Raw genomic sequence first — 22,583 nt, 5'->3', positions numbered from 1 at the left:
AGCTAAACGTTGTTTCGGCGCATTGCCGGATCCGACGTTTAGCTTTTTCTCAATAGTTACCATGGCTGCCGGGACGCTAAAGTCGTGGCAGCCATGGTAAAGTGTAGTGGGGACAGCATACTTACCGTCCGTGCGGCTCCCGGGGCGCTCCAGAGTGACGTCAGGGCGCCCCAGGCGCATGGATGACGTGATCGCATGGCACGTCATCCATGCGCATGGGGCGCTCTGACGTCATTCTGGAGCGCCCGGGAGCCGCACGGACTGTAAGTATGCCGCTCCCCGCTCCTACTATGGCAACCAGGACTTTAATAGCGTCCTGGCTGCCATAGTAACACTGAAAGCATTTTGAAGACGGATCCGTCTTCAAATGCTTTCAGTACACTTGCGTTTTTCCGGATCCGGCGTGTAATTCCGGCAAGTGGAGTACACGTCGGATCCGGACAACGCAAGTGTGAAAGAGGCCTTACAGCTTCCAGCATCTGTTACTGACTGATCTGAAGTATCTTACAAAACTGAGTACACCCCTCACATTTTTGTATATATTTTAGTATATCTTTTCATTGGACAACACTGAAGATATGACACTTTGATACAATGTAAAATAGTCTGTGTACAGCTTGTATAACAGTGAAAATTTGGTGTGCCCTCAAAATAACTCAACACACAACCATTCATGTCTAAACTGCTGGCAACAAAAGTGAGTACGCCTCTAAGTGAAAATGGCCAAATTGTGCCCAAAGTGTCAATATTTTGTGTGGAAACCATTATTTTCCAGCACTGCCTTAACTCTCTTGGACATGGAGTTCACTAGAGCTTCACAGGTTGCCTCTGGAATCCTCTTCCACTCCTCCGTGATGACATCCCGGAGCTGGTGGATGTTAGAGACCTTACGATCTTCCACCTTCCAATTGAGGATGCCCCACAGATGCTCAATAGGGTTTAGGTCTGGAGACATGCTTGGCCAGTCCAGCACCTTTACTCTCAGTTACTTTAGCAAGGCAGTGGTCGTCTTGGAGGTGTGCTTGGGGTCGTTATCATGTTGGAAGGGAAGGGATCATATTCTTCTTCAGTATGTCACAGTACAGGTTGGCATTCATTGTTCCTTCAATGAACTGTAGCTCCCCACAGCCAACAGCACTCATGCAGCCCCAAACCATGACACTCCCACCACCATGCTAGACTGTAGGCAAGACATACTTTCTACTCCTCACATAGTTGCCGCCAAACACGCTTGACACCATCTGAACCAACTAAGTTTATCTTGGTCTCATCAGACCACAGGACATGGTTCCAGTAATCCATGTCCTTAGTCTACTTTCACACTGGCGTTTTAGCTTTCCGTTTGCGAGATCAGAATGCATCAGTTCAGTCTCCATTCCGCTTTGGAGATGGACACCAAAACGCTGCTTGCAGCGTCTGATGAAACTGAGCCACACAGATCCGTCCTGGCACACAATGCAAGTCAATTGGGACGGATCAGTTTTCACTGACACAATCTGGAACAATAAAAACTGATCCGTCCTCCATTGACTTTCAATGGTGTTCAAGACGGATCCGTCTTGGCTATGTTAAAGAAAATACAAACGGCTCCGTTCTGAACGGATGCAGATGGTTGGATTATCTGAACGGATCCGTCCATGACAGATCCGCACAAAACGCGAGTGTGAAAGTAGCCTTAGTCTGCTTGTCTTCAGCAAACTTTTTGACGGCTTTCTTGTGCACCATCTTTAGAAGAGGCTTCCTTCTGGGATGACAGCCATGCAGACCAATTTGATGCAGTGTGCGGCTTATGGTCTGAGCACTGATAGGCTGACCCCCCCCACCCCTTTAACTTCTGCAGCAATGCTGGCAGCACTCATACATCTATTTTGAAAAGACAACCTCTGGATATGATGCAGAGTATGTGCACCCAACATCTTTGTTTGGCCATGGCGAGGACTGTTGTGAGTGGAACCTGTCTTGTTATACCACTGGTCTTGGCCACCACGCTGCAGCCCAGTTTTAGGCTACATGCACACGACAGTGAAAAAAAACTTCTGTTAAAAACTGACACACAATCTCAGTTTTTCATGGCCATTTTTCATCAGTGTGTGCATCCATTTTCTGCCATTGTGTGTTTGTTTTGCATCAGTTTTTCATGTCCGTTAAAAACGGACATGAAAAATAGATGAATTTGATAAATAATTTCCCCCATACTGTAGGATTTTTTTTTTTTACTGCTCCCAACTTTAATAATGCCCCCATGTAGGCCCCCAGCAAAATAAATGTCCCCCACAATGTAAATCTTTTTTTTTTTTTTTTCTGTCCCCCGCTTTAATAAGATAGATAGGACATGTCCTATTTTTGGACGGCGCTATTCACTGGCTGGCCGTCACACGGCCATTTTTCACTATCGTGTGCATGAGGCCTTAGGGCAGTGGTGGCGAACCTATGGCACGGGTGCCAGAGGTGGCACGCCGAGCCCTCTCTGTGGGCACCCACCCCTGGAAAAAGTCTACAGTGTACCAATATGCCTTAGACTGTTCCTGGCATTCATCAGCGCAGGGCGCACTATGATTAGCACAGGCAGGGCACTGGATAAAGGCAGGCTATTATAGATAAGTGATAAAGTACATAGAAGATATACTATTGGACTGTAGTATTCTGGTTAAATTGCCATGTTGGCACTTTGCAATAAATAAGTGTGTTTTGGGTTGCAGTTTGGGCACTCGGTCTCTAAAAGGTTCGACATCACTGCCTTAGGGTGTTGGCAATCTTCTTATAGCCTGGGCCATCTTTATGTAGAGCAACAATTCTTTTTTTCAGATCCTCAGAGAGTTCTTTGCCATGAGGTGCCATGTTGAACTTCCAGTGACCAGTACGAGAGAGTGTGAGAGCGATAACACCAAATTTAACACCCTTGCTCCCCCATTTACACCTGAGACCTTTTAACACTAACGAGTCACATGACGCCGTGTAGGGAAAATGGCTAATCAGGCACAATTTAGCCAATTTCACTTAGAGGTGTACTCACTTTTTTTTTTGCCAATGGTTTAGATATTAATGGCTGTGAGTTGAGTTATTTTGAGGGCACACCAAATTTACACTGTTATATAAGGCTACTTTCACACTAGCGCTTGATCGGATCCGTTCTGAACGGATCCGATCATATTAATGCAGACGGAGGCTCCGTTCAGTACGGATCCGTCTGCATTAATAACTTAGAAAAATTTCTAAGTGCGCAAGATGCCTGTGCGGATCCATTCAGACCTTCAATGTAAAGTCAATGGGGGACGGATCCGCTTGAAGATTGAGCCATATGGTGTCATCTTCAAGCGGATCCGTTCCCATTGACTTACATTGTAAGTCTGAACGGATCCGCTCGCCTCCGCACGGCCAGGCGGACAGCTGAACGCTGCAAGCAGCCGTTCAGGTGTCCGCCTGGCCGTGCGGAGGCGAGCGGAGCGGAGGCTGAACGCCGCCAGACTGATGCAGTCTGAGCGGATCCGCTCCATTCAGACTGCATCAGGGCTGGACGGAGGCGTTCTAGTCCGCTCGTGAGCTCCTTCAAACGGAGCTCACGAGCGGACCGACGAACGCTAGTGTGAAAGTAGCCTAAGCCGTACGCTGACTACTTCACATTGTATCAAAGTGTCATATCTTCAGTGTTGTCCCATGAAAAGATATAAGATATTTACAAAAATGTGAGGGGTGTACTCAGTTTTGTGAGATACTGTATGTAAGAACTTGCTTTATCTATGCTAGTGACCTGCTTATACTGTATTTCTAAAAGGCTATGTACCACACTCAGAGGCAATTTTTGTTTATGATTGCATTTTACTCATTTTGGGCTAAAAATCCTATTTTCAATTGGCCTTTATTAAAAATAGAGACATTCTGTCACAAAGGGTTAAAGGGAGTCTGTCACCACCATTTGGCCATATACAGTGGTTACATTGTCCTATAGCACACCTATACATGAATGTTATGGTACCTTTGTCTTTTTCTTTACACTTGCAGAAGCTGGAAAACGAAGTTTAAATAATATACAAATGAGCACTCGCAAGTGCCCAGGGGCGGCGTGCACTCCTCCTGAGGAAGCAACTATACGCGAAACGCGCGTTGAGGAGCCATTTCACCCGTTCAGCAGCCCCTGCATTTTGGTACGTAAAATAGTTATGTAGTGCACCTCTCGGCCTTGTTTAATCTGTAGATTAGGGCCGCAGAAGTGAGGCACATTATCCATACAGATAGCATGCGTGCAGTTCAATCATTAGCCTTGTTTTATATCCCCTTTATGTGATCTGTATGGGAGTTCCCGGAGAGTACTATATAAGGGGGTATATCTCGGCGTAAATTTAGTGCTATGGGTCTGGTGAATGGGTGATCTACATCTGTGAATTTCCCCTGTGTACACATATTTATGTACTATAATATATGTTTTTTTATCATGATATAAATAAAAATGGTATTTTTTAATCCTTAAAAAATTGATGTGGTTGCACTCCTTTCTTTGTGTGATTTAGCTCTAAGTAAGTATAATGCAATAATAAAAAATGCCCCCAAAGGAGTACATAGCCTTTAAGTCTTTATTTTACCAGTTTTCCATAGAGTTCTAGACTCAAGTTACAATGGTTTCACCTTACAGAGGTTGTCCTGAAACCAATTAATACTGTAAACTTAATACTGTATACTACAAGCTTAAAATATACACTTCATAATGTACTTACTGTTTGGGTGAAACATCTCACAGGTAAACCTCATTTTAGGTGGACTCAGAGGATAATCGAGAGGGAAGCTGAGAATTGCTGGGAATACTCCACACTCAAAACATGTGTCTTCTGGGCCCCTATAAAAACATTACAAAGATAAAATTACATTAGAAAGATAAAAACAACATTTTTAATATTGATGGGGAAAACAGGAATTTCAGTATTTTCCACCCCATAAGACGCCATTTTCCCCCCCAAAATGTGAGTAAAATGCCAGTGTATAACAATGATCATTATGGAAGCACTCATTAGTACTGGAGGAGCAGGAAGCGGTGAATGCAGCTCTCCCCGGGCTCTGTACTCAACTCTTCCTTGTCCTCTGCCATCGGTTGTGCTGTGACTGTGCACAGTATGAGGTCGCTCTGATCTTACGCTGTGCACGTTAGGTAACAGCAGATTGTGTGGCAAAAAAGAGATGGAGCTGGATCCTGGGAGTAGAGGTGGCGGCATCTAGAGCAGGTGAGGTAAGTGGATTTTTTTTTATTTTAATTGCTCTGTGCAATGGGTTCTGTATTAATGTCTGGGGGTCATTGACAATGGATGGTCTGATCTGAGGCCTGAATGGGGATGTTATCTGAGGTCTGGGAGTCATTTACTTTGGGGGTCTGATCTGAGGTCTGAATAGAGGGGTTCTTCATATTGGGGGTCTGATCTGAGATTTGATTGGGGGGTCATTTACATTTTGACCTAAGGTGTTATTGGGGTCTTATTAACATTGGTGTCTGAGCTGATCGATTGGTGTCTGATTGAGGGTCTCATTAAAATTGGGGGTCTGATTGGGGCTTTGAGCTGAAGTCTGATTAACATTTGGGGGTCTGATCTGAGGTCTAATGAAAAAATATATTTTTATTTTATTCTCCTCGTCTTATAGGGCGAAAAATATAAAAAGTATAGCTGTGTTTCCATTAAAAAGAAGAAATGGAAAAAAAAAAACAATCCTATTACTTTGCGATTAGTTATTACAATGTGATGTAGGTATGGTCTGCTTTAGAAGTGAGTATACAAATATCATTGCATAAAAAAAATTATTCTGTTCAATACAGGATCACTGAAATTTCAATACTATGTCTAGTTAGACATCCAGGTCCTAAGAAATTGCTCTTTAATTAATGAGAGTGCAAATAACAGATATATTTAAAAAAGGACAAATGGTCACAGCGGGAAAATATCAGTGTATTATTCTTCAGAATGAAATTGACTAGGATATTCATGTTTAACACATAAGAGGAACGAACTCATTATGAAGCCATCTTTTCATAAAAAAATTAAACCCTTACCAATATACTGCACAGCGCTAAATCCATTAGGCACCACCTTCACATGACCAAAAGATGGTAGAAGACAACTGTTGGGGTATATGAATGGCATAGAGGGGGTCCCAGACCAGGAAACTTGTCTGTTTGCAGAGTGGAATGCCTCTGGAAATAATGGATCCATCTCTGCCAGAAGCGTCACAGCCAGGAAGAAGCCTATTGAGAAACAGGGCAGTCTCCTCCTCCCTGTACCAATGATATTCATTAGTATACCAGGCGGGAAAAGTCCCTGTGACAACGCTTCCTGTCTTTTGCACCACCAAGTTTAATGTTAAAGGGAGAGTTGACAGGACAGGTGATAAATATATGATCACGAGAATGGAGGTCCCCGAGACCCTTGAGTGAATGGAGGGGTAGCTTGCATGGCCATTGCTCCATTCACAGCAGGCGAGTGGAGCGGCGCCCAGACAAACTAGTAAACAATATCACATCCCTGCACTATGCCCTACATAATCTGCTAGTTATTTCATAATGTCTGGACCCAAGAAAGGTCCTCTTTAATATAATAAGTGGATATTTTCATCTATGGCAGATTGGTAAGGGTAGTTTTACATCTGCGCCTGAGAACTTCGGCAGGCTGTTTTGGTATAGAACAGCCTGCTGGAGTTCTCTGGATCAAGCATTGCCTGATACTACAGTCTTCCCGCCAGACCCCATTGACTATAATGGGGTGCAGCAAATATCCGGGAATGGGTCGGGCAAAATCTTCTGCATTCCCAGCATTGTCTGCAGTACGGAACACTCGGCAACCTAAAGGAAAAACATTTCATACATTTTTAAAGCAACTCTCTCTGGAGAACCCACTGTTTAAAGTCACTCCCTTCCCCTAATGATCAGCTGAATAAAACGCTGAAATCCCCAGATAACATACACTGCCTGTCCCAAAAAAAATATATAAATATTCTCAATGGGGTTAAGGTCTGGACTCTGTGGTAGCTAATCCATGTGTGAAAATGATGTCTCGTGCTCCCTGAACCACTCTTTCACAATTTGAGCCCCATGAATCCTGGCATTGTAATCTTGGAATATGCCGTGCCACCAGAGAAGAAAAAAATCCATTGATGGAATAACCTGGTCATTCAGTATGTTCAGGTAGTCAGCTGACCTCATTCTTGGAGCACATACTGTTGCTGAACGCAGACCTGACCAACTGCAGCAACCTGTCACGGATGGTGTAACAGAAAACAAGAAGTTACAAATAAGGATCCGACTGGCTTGATCCGAAACTAAGGAACAAAAGGGTGACCCCTATTTAAGCCCTGAAACTCTCCCTGTCTTCTCAGCCCATGCAAAGATCTCTACAATAAAAAAATTGCATGCCCTCATGCCTCGACTGTATGACACCTGAACACCCTATAATAGTGAGGGGACACGACCACCGGCTCCCTACACTTAATACAGAGGGAGTCAGGGTCACCTAGGATCAAGCAAACAGGAAAACACAAATCAATGAACAGACTTATCTGTAGAAGGATCAGTTGTAGCATCCAGCATGTACACACTCCAGGAAGTTGTATAAACCGCAAAGTGATGCAGTATGGGAAGGGATTTAAAGGGATGCAATCAGTGCAACTACATGACAGCTGAGAGAGGCTAACGAGATGACAAAACGAAAGCAAAACAAAAGAACCTCAAGCAGGAGGTTCTGAAGAACGTCTGTCAGAGCTTCTCAGATGTCTGGTGGTGACACAACCCCAGATCATAGCCCTGCCCCCACAGGCTTGTACAGTAGGCACTAGGCATGATGGATGCATCACTTCATCTGCCTCTCTTCTTACCCTGATGAAACCATCACTCTGGAACAGGGTAAATCTGGACTCATCAGACCACATGACATTCTTCCATTGCTCCAGAGTCCAATCTTTATGCTCCCTAACAAATTGAAGCCTTTTTTCTGGTTTGCCTCACTGATTAGTGGATTTCTTACGGCTACACAGCGGTTCAGTCCCAATCCCTTGAGTTCCCTTCGCATTGTGCGTGTGGAAATGCTCTTACTTTCTCTATTAAACATAGCCCTGAGTTCTACTGTTGCTTTTCTTCGATTTGATTTCACCAAACGTGATCATTCAGGATTTTTTTCCCTGCCACATTTCTTCCTCATATACGATGAGTCCCCACTATACTTCTACTTTTTAATAATGCGTTTGACAGTTCTTAACCCAATTTTAGTCGTTTCTGCAATCTCCTTAGATGTTTTCTCTGCTTAATGCACGCCAATGATTTGACCCTTCTCAAACAGACTAACATCTTTTCCACGACCACGAGATGTGTCTTTCGACGTGGTTGTTTAAGAAACGAGAAGCAAATCATTGCACCAGTTGGGGTTAAATAACTTGTTGCCAGCTGAAAGATAATCGCCCATGCAGTAATTATCCAATAGGAGGCTCTTACCCATTTGCTTAGTTAAATCCAGGTGGCGACTTTTTTTGGGGACAGGCAGTGTACATTGTCTGTAAACAGACAAGTTTCCTGGTCTGGGACCCCCTCTATAGCATTCATATACCCCAACACAGCAATATGAAAAAAGCTGTCCAGGACAGGACAACTACCAATAAAGCTGGATACAGTAAACTTACATGCTTTTTAATATCTTTGCTGCTTATGAAATAACAGCCATCTCTGCTCTTGTGTCCCTGTGACAACGCTTCCTGTCTTTTGCACCACCAAGTTCAATGTTAAAGAGAGAGTTGACAGGACAGGTGATAAATATATGATCACGAGAATGGAGGTCCCCGAGACCCTTGAGTGAATGGAGGGGTAGCGTGCATGGCCATTGCTCCATTCACTGTCCATGGGACTGCCAACGACAGCACTTGGCTATCTTGGTCAGTCCCACTGAAGTGAATGGACTGGTGGTCATACATGCGAGCCAGCACTCCATTCATACAAGGGACTCCGGGACCCCCGTTCTCATGAAGGGGTTTGCAGCTGGTAAACCTCTAGTGGTCATACATTTATCACCTATCCTGTTGTCAATAGAAAACCCCATTGAAAGTGGCCATACACAATAAATGGCTGTTGGCCAACGGCTATTCCTCTACACTTCGCCATGTATATGCCCATGAACTGAGACATGGGAGTAAGATTCTGCCAGATACTGTGGCTTATCTCCCTTGGCAGCAAATGATCATGTATGCTATTATTCAACAGGACCAATCCTGTTTATTCATAAGATGAGGCAAATTTTGGCAGAATCAGTGGGTTAGTCCAACTTTAGTCTAATGTGCATGACATTTTTTTTAAAGAAAAGATATGATACATCTAGAGGAAGCAAGGCGAAACGCGCATTGGGGTTGGTTTATTTTGTTGTTTGATGTATGATTTGTTCTACTAATACATTTTTGTGTAATATCATATGTGCGCTTTTGAATTGGTGTTTTGTTTGTTACATTTCTGCACATCTTGCAGTCCCCTTGGATTGCTATATTTGGTGGTTCTAATCTGTATCACAGTGTAAATGCCAGATTTACCATTCATACCTCAAGTAGAGCTTGCTGAAGCTTTAATCTGAGACTTTATAACTGATGACCTATCCTCAGGATAGGTCATCAGTATCTGATCGGTGAGGGTCCGCGACACTCAGGACTTCTCTCAGCTTTTCCTAGGTCAGTGATGACACATTCATTGGTCACATGGTCTAGGCGCAGCTCAGCCCCACTGAAGTGAAAGGAACTGAGCGCTATACCAAGCACGGCCGCTATACAATGTACAGTGCTGAGCTCGCTAAGCTGCGAGAAGACTATGGCACTCACAGGAGCGTTGGTGCCTTCTCAAACAGCCCGTCCGTCCCGGGTGTCAGACCCCCACCGATCAGATACTGATAACCCATCCTGAGGAGAGGATTACTTATCATGAAAACCCTTGTAAACTAGTTATTACCCAGGCTCCCCAGAAAGGGATGTAACTAATGCATGGTTGAATAGAAAATGTTTAGCAGACACATACATCCTACTATGGGTTTATCCTCATAGTAAACATCCCTGCAGCTCCAGGTGTGGATCCGCTGCATGTATTACACGTGTCATTTGACAAACCAATAGAAAATCCAGCACAGTTTCACCTATTATAAATGAAAGGGAGAGAAATAAAGCAGTTTCAGTTAAAAACACTTCAAAGTCCCTCCATAGTCATGTGTGCCTTTTTTCCTTTTCTTTTTTGTTTCTTAGGCGGAGGGAAAAAAAAAAAAAAAGCACATACACAAGACAACGCATCCTAGGAAATCAAAGCGTGCTCTAATGGCAAGGTCACGGCGCTCCTCTTAATAGGCAGGGTGTGTGAGGCTATAATTGAACTATCTGCCTGCAAGGCACGTCTTAAAGGATACACGTCATGGAAGAGAGAGGCAGCTGTTTCAAGTGGACAGAGGCTCCACATCATAAACCATCAACTAAGAATAACACTTTTCAGTATAATACTGGTCTTTAGAGGGGCCAAGCAAATGCGGGAAGACGTATTTTCATAATACCAACATCATAGAAAATGAAGGGAAGCAGGAAGAGAACACAAGGCATAAAGTAGGGATGAGAATAAACGGATGATGCTTTAATAAGCTACAATAGCCATATGTCATGTCACTGGTTGTTAGATGCTATACCAGACACAACCCATGGACTAAAACAGCACCATTTCTGGGAAACGAAAATGTCTTTTTTGTGAAACCTCAATCAATCTCTTCGGCCACTTTCACACGGGTGAGATTTCCACGCGGATGCGATGCGTGAGGTGAACGGATTGTACCCGCACTGAATACAGACCCATTCATTTCTATGGGGCTGTGCACATGAGCGGTGATTTTCACGCATCACTTGTGCGTTGCGTGAAAATCGCAGCATGTTCTATTTTATGCGTTTTTCAAGCAATGCAGGCCCCATAGAAATGAATAGTGATGGATCATGTGACGGACCAGGTGATGAGCGCAGTGACGTCACCACGGGTCTTTTTCCTCAAAGAAGAAGAAAGAAGAGAAGCCGGGCTGCGCCAACAAGTGGATTAAGGTGAGTAAAATAACATTTATTTATTTTTTTAACCCCTCCATCCCTATTTTACTAAGCATTCTGTATTCAGAATGCTAAACCCGTCCATCCCTATTTTACTAAGCATTCTATATTCAGAATGCTATTATTTTCCCTTATAATCATGTTATAAGAGAAAATAATAAAATCTACACACCTAACCCAAACCTTCCCACATGTCACCCAAAACGCCCGTGTGAACCAAGCCTTAGAATGGGAGCTATTGTTTAAATCATGATTTTATGTTTAATATATTTTGAAGGAATTTTTGGTGAGGTTATTTTAAATTTTCCATGTCAATATCTATATTTAAACAAAACACAATCACCAGTGATGTCATGTGTACTGCTGAGGCCAGTGGTTGGCTACATCAGTGACTGTGCATGAAAAGTCATCACTGCGGCCAGGAAGATGACATCAGCAGCAGGCGAGAAAAAGGGCGAGTATTAACTCTTTTGTTAGTTTTCCACATTTACAAGAGCTACAAGAGTGTTTTATTAAAGGGGTCATCCAATTTCTGTATACGGATGAAAACATCCGGTGTAGGGGGGTGAGCAGCCAATGGCAGGCAGGGACGAGCCTTCCTAGCGTTACCCGCGATTCTAGGGAGGCTTGTCCCCATCTGCCATTCGCTGCTCTTCCCCCAACACCAGATTTTTTCATCCATGTGCAGGGAGAAGCAGCAGCAGCAGCAGCGGTCCGGGGCCTGGGAGCGGCGACGGGAGAGAGGTAAGTATATTACCGGTGAGGGGCCCGGCACATGTGGGGGGGAGTTGAGAAACTGGATAACCCCTTTAACTCTGACAATCCTTTTAACAGATGCATCCACCTGCAGTGCCTTCCATGGAGCATCTGTGCAAACAGCACATTGCCACTCCAGTAGCCAGACAGGAACGTCCACGGCACCTTATATATGTAATATCAGGGAGCTAAATTAGTAGCAGTTCCTTAAAGGGCTGTTTTTATTTATTTATTTTTTGGAATATGTATTAACCCCTTCTACCCCAGGCCAGTTTTCACCTTCCTGCCCAGGCCATTTTTTGCAAATCTGACATGTGTCACTTTATGTGGTAATAACTTTGAAACACTTTTACTTATCCAAGCCAATCTGAGATTATTTTCTCCTGACATATTGTACTTCATGACAGTCATGAGCCCGATGGGCTCCCTCACCTGCCTCAAATCCCTTCTATGTCGCAGTCAGCACTGATCGCGGCATAGAAGGGGTTAATACGCCGGCACTGGCTTGTACAGTGATGCCGGTGGATACAGCAGGGGCCCGGCTATCAGTGACTGCCAGACCCCTGCAGTGATCGGGCGCACATCGCTCCGGTGCCCATCCGATCACCATGACGTATTAGTACGCTAAAATGCGGGAACGCACCTGCAGTCATGACTTACTATTACGTCATATGTCGGGAAGGGGTTAAAAAAAAAATAACTACTTTTGTGACAAACCTTCAGTCTGATTTCTTCCTCCTAGTGACACTGAATTCTATGTCAGACTCCAATGTAACCTTAAGACCCCTTTGACACGAGTGTGACGGATTAGGTCCGGATGCGTTCAGGGTGTGTTCAGTGAAACTCGCACCATTTTGCAAGCAAGTTCAGGGTGCAATGTGTTTTGATGCATTTTTCACGAGCGTGATAAAAAACTGAAGGTTTACAAACATCATCTTTTAGCAACCATCAGTGAAATACGCATGGCATCCGCACTTTCTTCCAGATGCAATGCGTTTTTCACTGAAGCCCCATTCACTTCTATGGGGCCAGGGCTGCACGAAAAACGCAGATTATAGAACATGCTGCGTTTTTCACGCAACGCAGAACTGATGCGTGAAAAAAAAAACGCACGCCATCAGTGGTGGTTATCATGCAGTTTCAACAGTACAATACACTGTAGAGCTTGTGCTTCTGATGGGATGTCTTACACCGAGGACACAGAGTTGAGTAGATTGAGTAGAGCCAGTCCTTCTAGTGCACACTGCGGAGCTAATTGCTTGATACCAGGGAAGAGGACTTACCTTTCTGTCATGCCTAGGGCGGCTGGTGCTCAGTAGTCTTACACTGCCTGCTACTGACACAGACTTATAGGTCTGACTACTGCAGTTCTCACCTATTGTGAGCCCAGTATGCTGTGACCATACAGTACAGACAGCGTTATAGGTTAGTGCCGGAGGGTTGAGCTATAATGGAGTCTCTTAGCTATGCCTGATATACGCTCTCTGTCCCAGGCCTGATTGAAATTTGTTTATGGCTTCTAGTCGAGAGTTTTATATTGAGAAACCTAATAAAAAAACATTTTATATTTAAAAGGTTCCAGCAGGCAGCAAATAATATTTCTATCAACTACATAAACACAGTTTCATTTCTTGACACGTTTCACTGTCACACCAGGAGAATAAAAAAAGTTAGACCAACACCTCGAAACAATGTGAAATAAAGTACAGGTGCATGCTACGAAGGCAAACACTTTATGCAGCAGCACACTGCTCCATGTGCAAAGACACATGCAAATGTGGATACATCTGAATTGCATCGGGAGGAAATACAACAAAAGCAGCGGAGTCCTGATGGTAGACTCCGGTTACTGCGATGAAAGACGCTTTAAAAGGGACACTGACAGGCCCAATAACCATAATTAACTGTACATATGCATGCACAGGTCTTCTAATGTGCATTAAAAACATATGAGGATAACCCATGTCCACATTATGAATACAGTAAACTCATGTTTTATAACCTGAACTAATCGCTGTTCTTTCTGCCCAAGAGGCGGGGTTTCAGCTCCACTTGCGCCCAGCCAGCATCAGCCCAACCGCCGTTTTGAAGCGCCGCCCAGCTCATCAATATGCACTTCCGTCCCCGACCTTCCGAGATCCGGCGCATGCCCAATAGAAAGCTATGGGCATGAATATTGATCAGCTGGGCGGCGCTTCAAAACGGCGGTTGGGCTGATGCTGGCTGGGCGCAAGTGGAGCTGAAACCCCGCCTCTTGGGCAGAAAGAACAGCGATTAGTTCAGGTTATAAAACATGAGTTTACTGTATTCATAATGTGGACATGGGTTATCCTCATATGTTTTTAATGCACATTAGAAGACCTGTGCATGCATATGTACAGCTAATTATGGTTATTGGGCCTGTCAGTGTACCTTTAAGGAGTTAAAACATATGCTAGTTACAGTCTTCGACCCATGGGCAATTGCATGAAAACATGTCATCACGTTTAGAGTGTTTAGAAATTTAAGGGGGTCCGACACCCAGGATCCCCGCCGTTCAGCTGTTTGAGAAGGCACCGGCAACTTTTCCTAGGCCATGTGATGTCACTTTCATGTGTCAAATGCTGTAGGCACAGCTCAGCCCAACAGAAATCAATATGGTTGAGCGCGATACTAAGCACAGATGCTGTATTATGTACGGCACTGTGCTTGGTAAACTGCGAGAAGGCCAGAGGATAAGTCATTAGTTATAAAATCTCAGAAAACCCTTTTAACAGGTACGCAACATATTGCCAGTCACAAACCACAGACCCTTCCATTCCCTTCCTAAGGTATGGGGGTTGTCTCACTTTAGGAAATAGCATGTATCATGTAGAGAAAGTTAATACAAGACACTAACGTATTATTATTACCTATATTGCTTCCTTTGCTGGCTATATTCATTTCTCCATTACATTATACACTGCTCGTTTCTTTGGTTATGACCACCCTGCAATCCATCAGTGGTGGTCGTACTTGCACACTATAGGGAAAAACACTAGCCTGCATGCGCTACCAGGGTCCTGACCACCAAAAGGCAGACATTTTTTCCTATAGTGTGCAAGCATGGCCACCGCTACTAGATTGCAGGGTGGTTGTAACCATGGATACAAGCAATGGATAATATGATGGAAAAATTAATATAGCCAGCAAAGGAAGCAATATGGATAATAACAATACATTAGTGAGCGCCTTGTATTACCTTTCTCTACATGATAAATGCCACAAACTAAAGGAGACAGCCCCTTTAAAGGGGTTGCCCAAGTTATTATTTTAATTCTTTGTATATGTCTATCTAAAGAAAAGTAATGTATTTTCAACTGTGGCCCCTTTCTCATAGTTCCCTGAGGGTCACATGACCTGTGACATAAGCTTCTTTCCCTGCTCAAGCCTAGGGCTGCAGGAGGGAGCGGTCCTACCCTGTACACGGAACATCATTGAAGTCTGATATGCCACGCCCCCATCACGTTACTGGCGGTAGAATGGCTTAGCATTAGCTTTTATAACCCAATAAGCAGAAGAGGAATTCCAGTCACGGTGAAAGCTAACAGGGTGGGCGGAGGAAAGGTTTACTGGACTAGAACAGGTGAAGTACTTTGTCTGTATAAATAGAATAAGCAGCAAGTTGTAAATGGCCAGGAGAGCAACCAGAAGAAAGAATGCCTATGTGAGGTCAGTGCAGCATGAGAAGATTGATCCATCAGCAAAGAGAACCAAGACAGTTCAGGGGGAGAGTAAAGGCAGTCTAAAGCTGACACACCTAAATATTCATGAGAAAAACTTCACAGAATGTTGTTAAAAACCCCCACAGCTCTGCAACTGCATGTAAACAAAGGGGCCAGAGCAGTACAAAGTATGTGTGGAATTTTTATTTTGGTAGACCTCACCTATCTAATGTATATATTCCTCACCATCAAGTTTGCAAAGTGTCATTTTTTTCTGTAACTCAAAAACAACCCAAAAACCAGAAAGAATTTCCAAATATTAAATAGATGCCCGTGTATCAATTCCCGCGACTTGTCAACGGAATCACAGAAAGCAAGGAATAAAACGTAACTTTTAATAGCTACCATATTCATATTACTCCAAGATTCAAGTAAGCGGCAATCCATATCTCATTTTATATTTATGAACCATAAACACAGAACCAAATCTACAAGGGGAGACCAACATACTGGGTGCACTAGGGAAACACCCCCTTTAACTTCCTCAGAACAAGCACTGTGCAGACACTGCGCCAGCAAGGAATTTTGACACATTGCAGCTGAGCAAGAGGCAGACTTGTAAGAAAGCAGCTTTGGATGAGAATATACTGAGAACACATGTGGGACAATTTCTGCATGAAAACTAATTTATGAATGTTAAAATAGGGTCTATAAATGAAAGCTACATTAGCAAAATGACAAAAAATGCTAATACAATGAAAACAAATTAAATGTTCTGATGCATATTTACAGCTTGTTTATTAATAATTTTACTTTGCTGAACGCTAATTTCTACAGTAAGATTGTGCAGTTGAACTGTAAAAACAAAAGGCGGATGTGATAGATGACACACTAAATATAATGAATGCTTTAAAGCTATTAAAGATGTTTTTATATCCCCTCCCAAGTGTTTCATAAGTAATTTGGAGAATTACCAGCAGCAATAATATACAATTCCATCAAAGGGGAATTCCTAAGTAAGAGGCAAAAAAACATAAGATAATTATTACAACCTCCAGACAAGCAGGTGAGAAGGGTACGTAACCCGCCAATCCCACAGCGTTGTTAACTGGTTCCCATTCACACCCTGAGGACGGAGGATTTTTTTTTTCTCCATTTTTATTTTTAATTCTGTCTTCCGAGAGACATACAGTTAAGTCCAGAAATATTTGGACAGTGACAATCTTCACGATTTGGTCTCTGCATGCCATGACATTGAATTTGAAATGAAACAATTGAGGTGCGATTGAAGTGTAGACCTTCAGTTTTAATTTAGGGGTTGAACAAAAATATTGTGTGAAACATTTAGGATTGCAACCCTATTTCTGCAAGCCTCCTCATTTCAGGGGCTCAATAGTAATTGGACAAATTAACATTACATAAATAAAAATGTTCAATACTTTGTAGAGAATCCTTTGCAGGCAATGACTGCCGGCAGTCTGGAAGCCATGGACATCACCAGACGCTGGTTTCCTCCTTTGTGATGCTTTGCCAGGCCTTTACTGCAGTTGTCTTCAGTTGTTGCTTGTTTGTGGGTCTTTCTGCCTTAAGTTATGTCTTAAGCAAGTGAAATGCATGCTCGATTGGTTAGAGATCTGGTGATTGACTAGGCCATTGCAGAATATTCCGCTTCTTTGCCTTAAAAAAACGACTGGATTGCTTTTTCAGTATGTTTTGGGTCATTGTCCATCTGTACTGGGAAGCGCTGTCCAAACAACCCTGCTGCATTTGGTTGAATCTGAGAAGTATATCCCTGTACACTTTAGAATTGATCCAGCTGCTTGTGTCCTCAGTCACATCATCAATAAACACTAGTGACCCAGTGCCATTGGAAGCCATGCATGTCCACACTGCCTCCACACGTTTAACCCATGTGATGTGCTTTGTATCATGAGCTGTTCCAAGCCTTCTCCATACTTTCTTCTTCCTATCATTCAGGTTAATCTTAGTTTTATCTGTCCAAAGAATGTTGTTCCAGAACTGGGCTGGCTTCTTTAGATTTTTTTGGGTAAAGTGTAATCTGGCCTCTCTATTTTTGACGATGATTCACCTTGTGGTGAACCCTCTGTATTTGCTGTCATGAGGTCTTCTCTATATGGTAGACTTAGATACACTTACTTCCTGGAGAGTGTTCTTCACTTAGGTGGATGTTGTGAATGGGTTTTTCTTGACCATAGAAAGGATTCAGCGATTATCCGCCACCATTGTCTTCCGTGGACATCCAGGCCTTTTTTAGCTCACCAGTGCGCTGTTTTTTTGTTTTTCTTTTAATCAGAATGTACCAAACTGTTGATTTGGTCACTCCTAACATTTCTGCTTTCTCTCTGATGGATTTCTTATATTTTTTCAGCCTAATGCCTAATGATGGTCTGAGAATTCCATTGAGAGTTCCTTTGACCACATGTTGTGGGTTCAAAGTAACCACTTCTAAATGCAAGTGCAACACCTGGAATCAACTCCAGACCTTTTACCTGCTTAATTGATTATGGTTTAACCAACAGACCAATAAATAGCTTTTGAGATAATTGTCCAATCACCTTTAGTCCCTTGAAAAAGTGACAGCTACAAATTTAAGAGCTGTAATTCCATTTTAAATTAAAGCTGAGAGTCTGCACTTTAAGCCCATATTGATTATATAACCGTATCTTGAATATGTATCGGTAAACAGCTAAAATGCCAAAACTGTCCAAATATTTCTGGACCTAACTGTAACTTGCTATTTTAATTTTTCCATTGATGTCACTGCATGAGGACTTGCTTCTTTGTGCAACGAGTTGCACCACTTTCGGATATATATATATTTTTTGGTTTGCTAATAGAAAATAATGCGCCCTCCGTCGTAGATTCTGTCAAAACAGAGGAAAGAAAAGTCTTCTGAATGGAAATCGAACTGACTCCATTATAGTCAGTTAGGATCTGTTTAGCTCTGTTCAGGTCAGTTATGTGCCAAATCCGACGTTTCAATTACTTTCGTTGTTCTGCTCATATAATGAGAGGGTGAATGCATGTGTCATCTTTTTTCTTAATATTTATTTTGTTAAATAATTTTAAATTCAGAAAAAAACTTTGTTGTTTTAATTTTTTTAATATATTTTATTAAGATTTTTTATTTATTTTTGCAGTCACCGACACCTACTGCTGATGTTGTAGACTCAGCTCCCCAGCTGATGTTGTAGACTCGTCAGTGGAGGCAAGAGCTGCATTTGCATGCAGCAATCACTGTTGGGGACAAGCAATGGCTAGTGTAATCGCTTATCATAAAGATTCACTTTTATCTGCAGCCGATTACTCTTTACACAGCACCATCTGCTGCACAGAAATGATGATTTACAGTCAGGTCCATAAATATTGGGACATTGACACAATTCTAACATTTTTGGCGCTATACACCACCACAATGGATTTGAAATGACACGAACGCGATGTGCTTTACCTGCAGACTGTCAGCTTTAATTTGAGGGTATTTACATCCAAATCAGGTGAACGGTGTAGGAATTACAACAGTTTGCATATGTGCCTGACAGTCTGCAGTTAAAGCAAATCTTGTTCATTTCAAATCCATTGTGGTGTATAGAGCCAAACATGTTAGAATTGTGTCGATGTCCCAATATTTATGGACCTGAGTGTAGGTGTCCGCATAAACAATGAATTCAGCCTTTACACGGGCGATTATTGGAAATTAGCTTCCATAGGAACGTTTGTTCCCGATTAAAGGCCCCATAACAGTCCTGTGAAAATGCACCTTTAGAAGAGGAACCATGTATGGAGGCATTTTATTTTGGACTGTTTTCATTAAAAGGGTATTCTAGGATTTTAACCCCTTCAGGGCCGCAATCTGTATATATACGTGATAGCTGCACATACCCCGTGCAGCTACCACGTATATAAACGTCAAACAAGCTCTTTAATCCAAGCGCTGCAAAGCGCTTGGATTAAAGCTTCTGCCCCTGCACTGTATGCTGTCACGGACAGCATACAGTGCAGTAAATGCCGGCAAGGGACCAATCAGAGTGGCCCCTTGCCGGCAATCGATCCGATTGGTTAGTCTGTGCAGACTAACCAATCGGATCGCGGCAGCGTTAAAATGCCGGTTTCAGGCTCTGATCTGCGCTCTGCAGATCAGAGCCTGAAAGCCGATAGTGTTCCTCATTTTTCAAATTTTTTTGTAAATTTGGGATCTTTTCATAAATAAAGGTGAAATATATTGACTCAAATATATGACTATCATGAAGTACAATGTGTCACGATAAAACAATCTCAGAATGGCATGGATAAGTAAAAGTGTTCCAAAGCTATTACCACATAAAGTGACGCATGTCAGATTTGTAAATTTTGACCTGGACACTGGGGCATCAATGACCCTTGGTCATGAAAGGGTTAATATTGATGGTCTATCCTCAGAATCGGTCATCAATATATGACTGTTGGGAGTCTGACCCCAAACCCACATCGATCAGCTATTTCAGAGTAGTGTCGACGCCAGAAGTACACAGCTCCGACCACTGTGCATGGACGGAACCTGTAACTGCAGTAGGGCTGCAACGATTAATCGATGTAATAGATAACTGGATTCGTTGCCGACGAATCCAGTTATCGAATAATCGTCCGATTCGTTGCTATGCGGGGGCGGGCGGTTTACTTTAAATCACTGCATCTTTATTTTACCTTACAATGACGCTCCAGTAACAGGCAGAGCGGACGGCGGCGTAACGTCACTTACTCATGTGACGCGCCTGCTCCGCCTCCATCAATAATAAAGTGGGCGGAGCAGGTGCGTCACGTGAGTGAGTGACGTTACGCCGCCGCCCGTTCTGCCCGTTACCTGAACTTCATTGTAAGGTAATAAAGATGCTGGCACTGCTATGGGGGGGGGGGGATCTGTGCACTGTTATGGGGAGGGGGATCTGTGCACTGTTATGCCCAAAACAGTGCACATATCCCCTTCCCCATAACAGTGCCAGCCACAGATCCGATCCCCTCCACAACAGTGCCAGCCACAGATCCGATCCCCTCCACAACAGTGCCAGCCACAGATCCGATCCCCTCCACAACAGTGCCAGCCACAGATCCGATCCCCTCCACAACAGTGCCAGCCACAGGACCCCTAAACAACAGTGCCAGCCACAGGACCCCTCCACAACAGTGCCACCCACAGATCCCCTCATAACACCGCCATCCACAGGACCCCTCCACAACAGTGCCACCCACAGATCCCCTCATAACACCGCCATCCACAGATCCCCCCATAACAGCGCCATCCACAGATCCCCCATAATAGTGTCATCCACAGATCCCCCCCATAACAGCGCCATCCACAGATCTCCCATAATAGTGTCATCCACAGATCCCCCCATAACAGCGCCATCCACAGATCCCCCCATAACAGCGCCATCCAGATTCCCCCCATAACAGCGCCATCCACAGATCCCCCCATAACAGCGCCATCCACAGATCCCCCCATAACAGCGCCATCCACAGATCCCCCCATAACAGCGCCATCCACAGATCCCCCCATAACAGTGCCATCCAAAGCTCCTGCCCATAACAGTGCCATCCAAAGCTCCCGCCCATAACAGCACCATCCACAGATCCCCCATAATAGTGTCGTCCACAGATCCCCCATAATAGTGTCATCCACAAATCCCCCATAATAGTGTCATCCACAGATCCCCCATAATAGTGTCATCCACAGATCCCCCATAATAGTGTCATCCACAGATCCCCCATAACAGCGCCATCCACAGATCCCCCATAACAGCGCCATCCACAGATCCCCCATAATAGTGTCATCCAAAGCTCCCGCCCATAACAGCGCCATCCACAGATCCCCCATAATAGTGTCATCCACAGATCCCCCATAACAGTGCCATCCACAATTTGTTTTAATATGACCTTTGAACATAATTTTTCAAGTAAAATCATATAAACCTCTCTGTTTTGTAATTTTGGCGTTTTTTCCAGATTAATCGATTCAATTATCGACAACTAATCGATTATTCAAATAATCGTTAGCTGCATCCCTAAACTGCAGTACTGCATCTATTCACTTCAGTGTGAATACAGTGCTGTGCATAACAGCTCCGTCCCCTACACCAGTGTGCCTCCAGCTGTTGCAAAACTACAACTCCCAGCATATGCCTGAACAGCCTTTGGCTGTGCGGGCATGCTGGGAGTTGTAGTTTTGCAACAGCTGGAGGCACACTGGTTGGGAAACACTGCACTACACAATGGAAGAAGAGGTGTACTTCCGGCATCAGTGCTCCTCTGAAATAGCTGATCGGCAGTGTGCGGGTGTCGGGTACCCAACGATAATTCACTGATGGCCTATTCTGATGACAGGCCATCAATATTAAAAACTTGGACAAGCCCTTGAAAAAAATAAAAAATAAATAAAATAAAAAATATATAATACTCACATTAACTAGGGAACTAACAGAACACTTACATGGTGCCCTCCTTTTCATCTTCCTAACTGCAGATCTGCAAATTCCCAGGCTCCTCTTCTGCCATTCAAGATGGCCACACTGCTTCCCAGACTATCTGATGCACACTATTCATTTGGTAACCCAAGGAACTTCATGCTCTTGGATTGGCCAGCAATGTTCATGTGAGCAGTGCTAACCAACCCAAGGACAGCAGAAAGTATCAAAACTACCAAATGAACAGTATGCCTCAGGCAGTCTGAGAAGCAGTGTGGCCATCCTGGATGCCAGAAGAGTAGCCTGGGAATTTGTGGATCTGCAGCTAAAAAGATAAAAGGAGGGCATCATGTAAGTGTTCTGTTCATCCTCCTCCTGACGAAGCCTCTCCAGGTGAAACGTACGTCGAGGTGCAGCCTTTGGTCACACGCTCTGGGTCCAGCATATCATGGGTAATACATGTTTTGTTGTTTTGCTCAGTTAGTTGTTACATTTCTTTTTATATCTCTATTACCACCTGCACTTGGCACACTTGCCTCTGTTTGTATTGTACAGTTCAATAGCTATGTGCATATCTTATGCGGACATCCCAGGTTTTTGGGTGGGCTAGTTTGCCTTGTGCTAT

The 22,583-nt window shown here is 43.6% G+C and overlaps 1 protein-coding gene across 1 annotated transcript in view; it reads right to left on the bottom strand.

Moving 5' to 3' along the window:
• Positions 1 to 22,583, bottom strand: part of UBE2G2 (ubiquitin conjugating enzyme E2 G2) — a 64,274-nt gene that overhangs the window by 5,691 nt on the left and 36,000 nt on the right. The window contains exon 4 of the mRNA XM_044303431.1: positions 4,710 to 4,828. Within this exon, the coding sequence (XP_044159366.1) occupies positions 4,710 to 4,828 (119 nt within the window). The remainder of the gene's footprint in view (positions 1 to 4,709; positions 4,829 to 22,583) is intronic.

This window comes from Bufo gargarizans, chromosome 8, assembly GCF_014858855.1.
Source record: "Bufo gargarizans isolate SCDJY-AF-19 chromosome 8, ASM1485885v1, whole genome shotgun sequence".
Classification (NCBI taxonomy): Eukaryota; Metazoa; Chordata; class Amphibia; order Anura; family Bufonidae; genus Bufo; species Bufo gargarizans.
The sequence above is the reverse complement of the archived record's forward strand: the minus strand, read 5'-3'. Positions and strand labels throughout refer to the sequence as shown.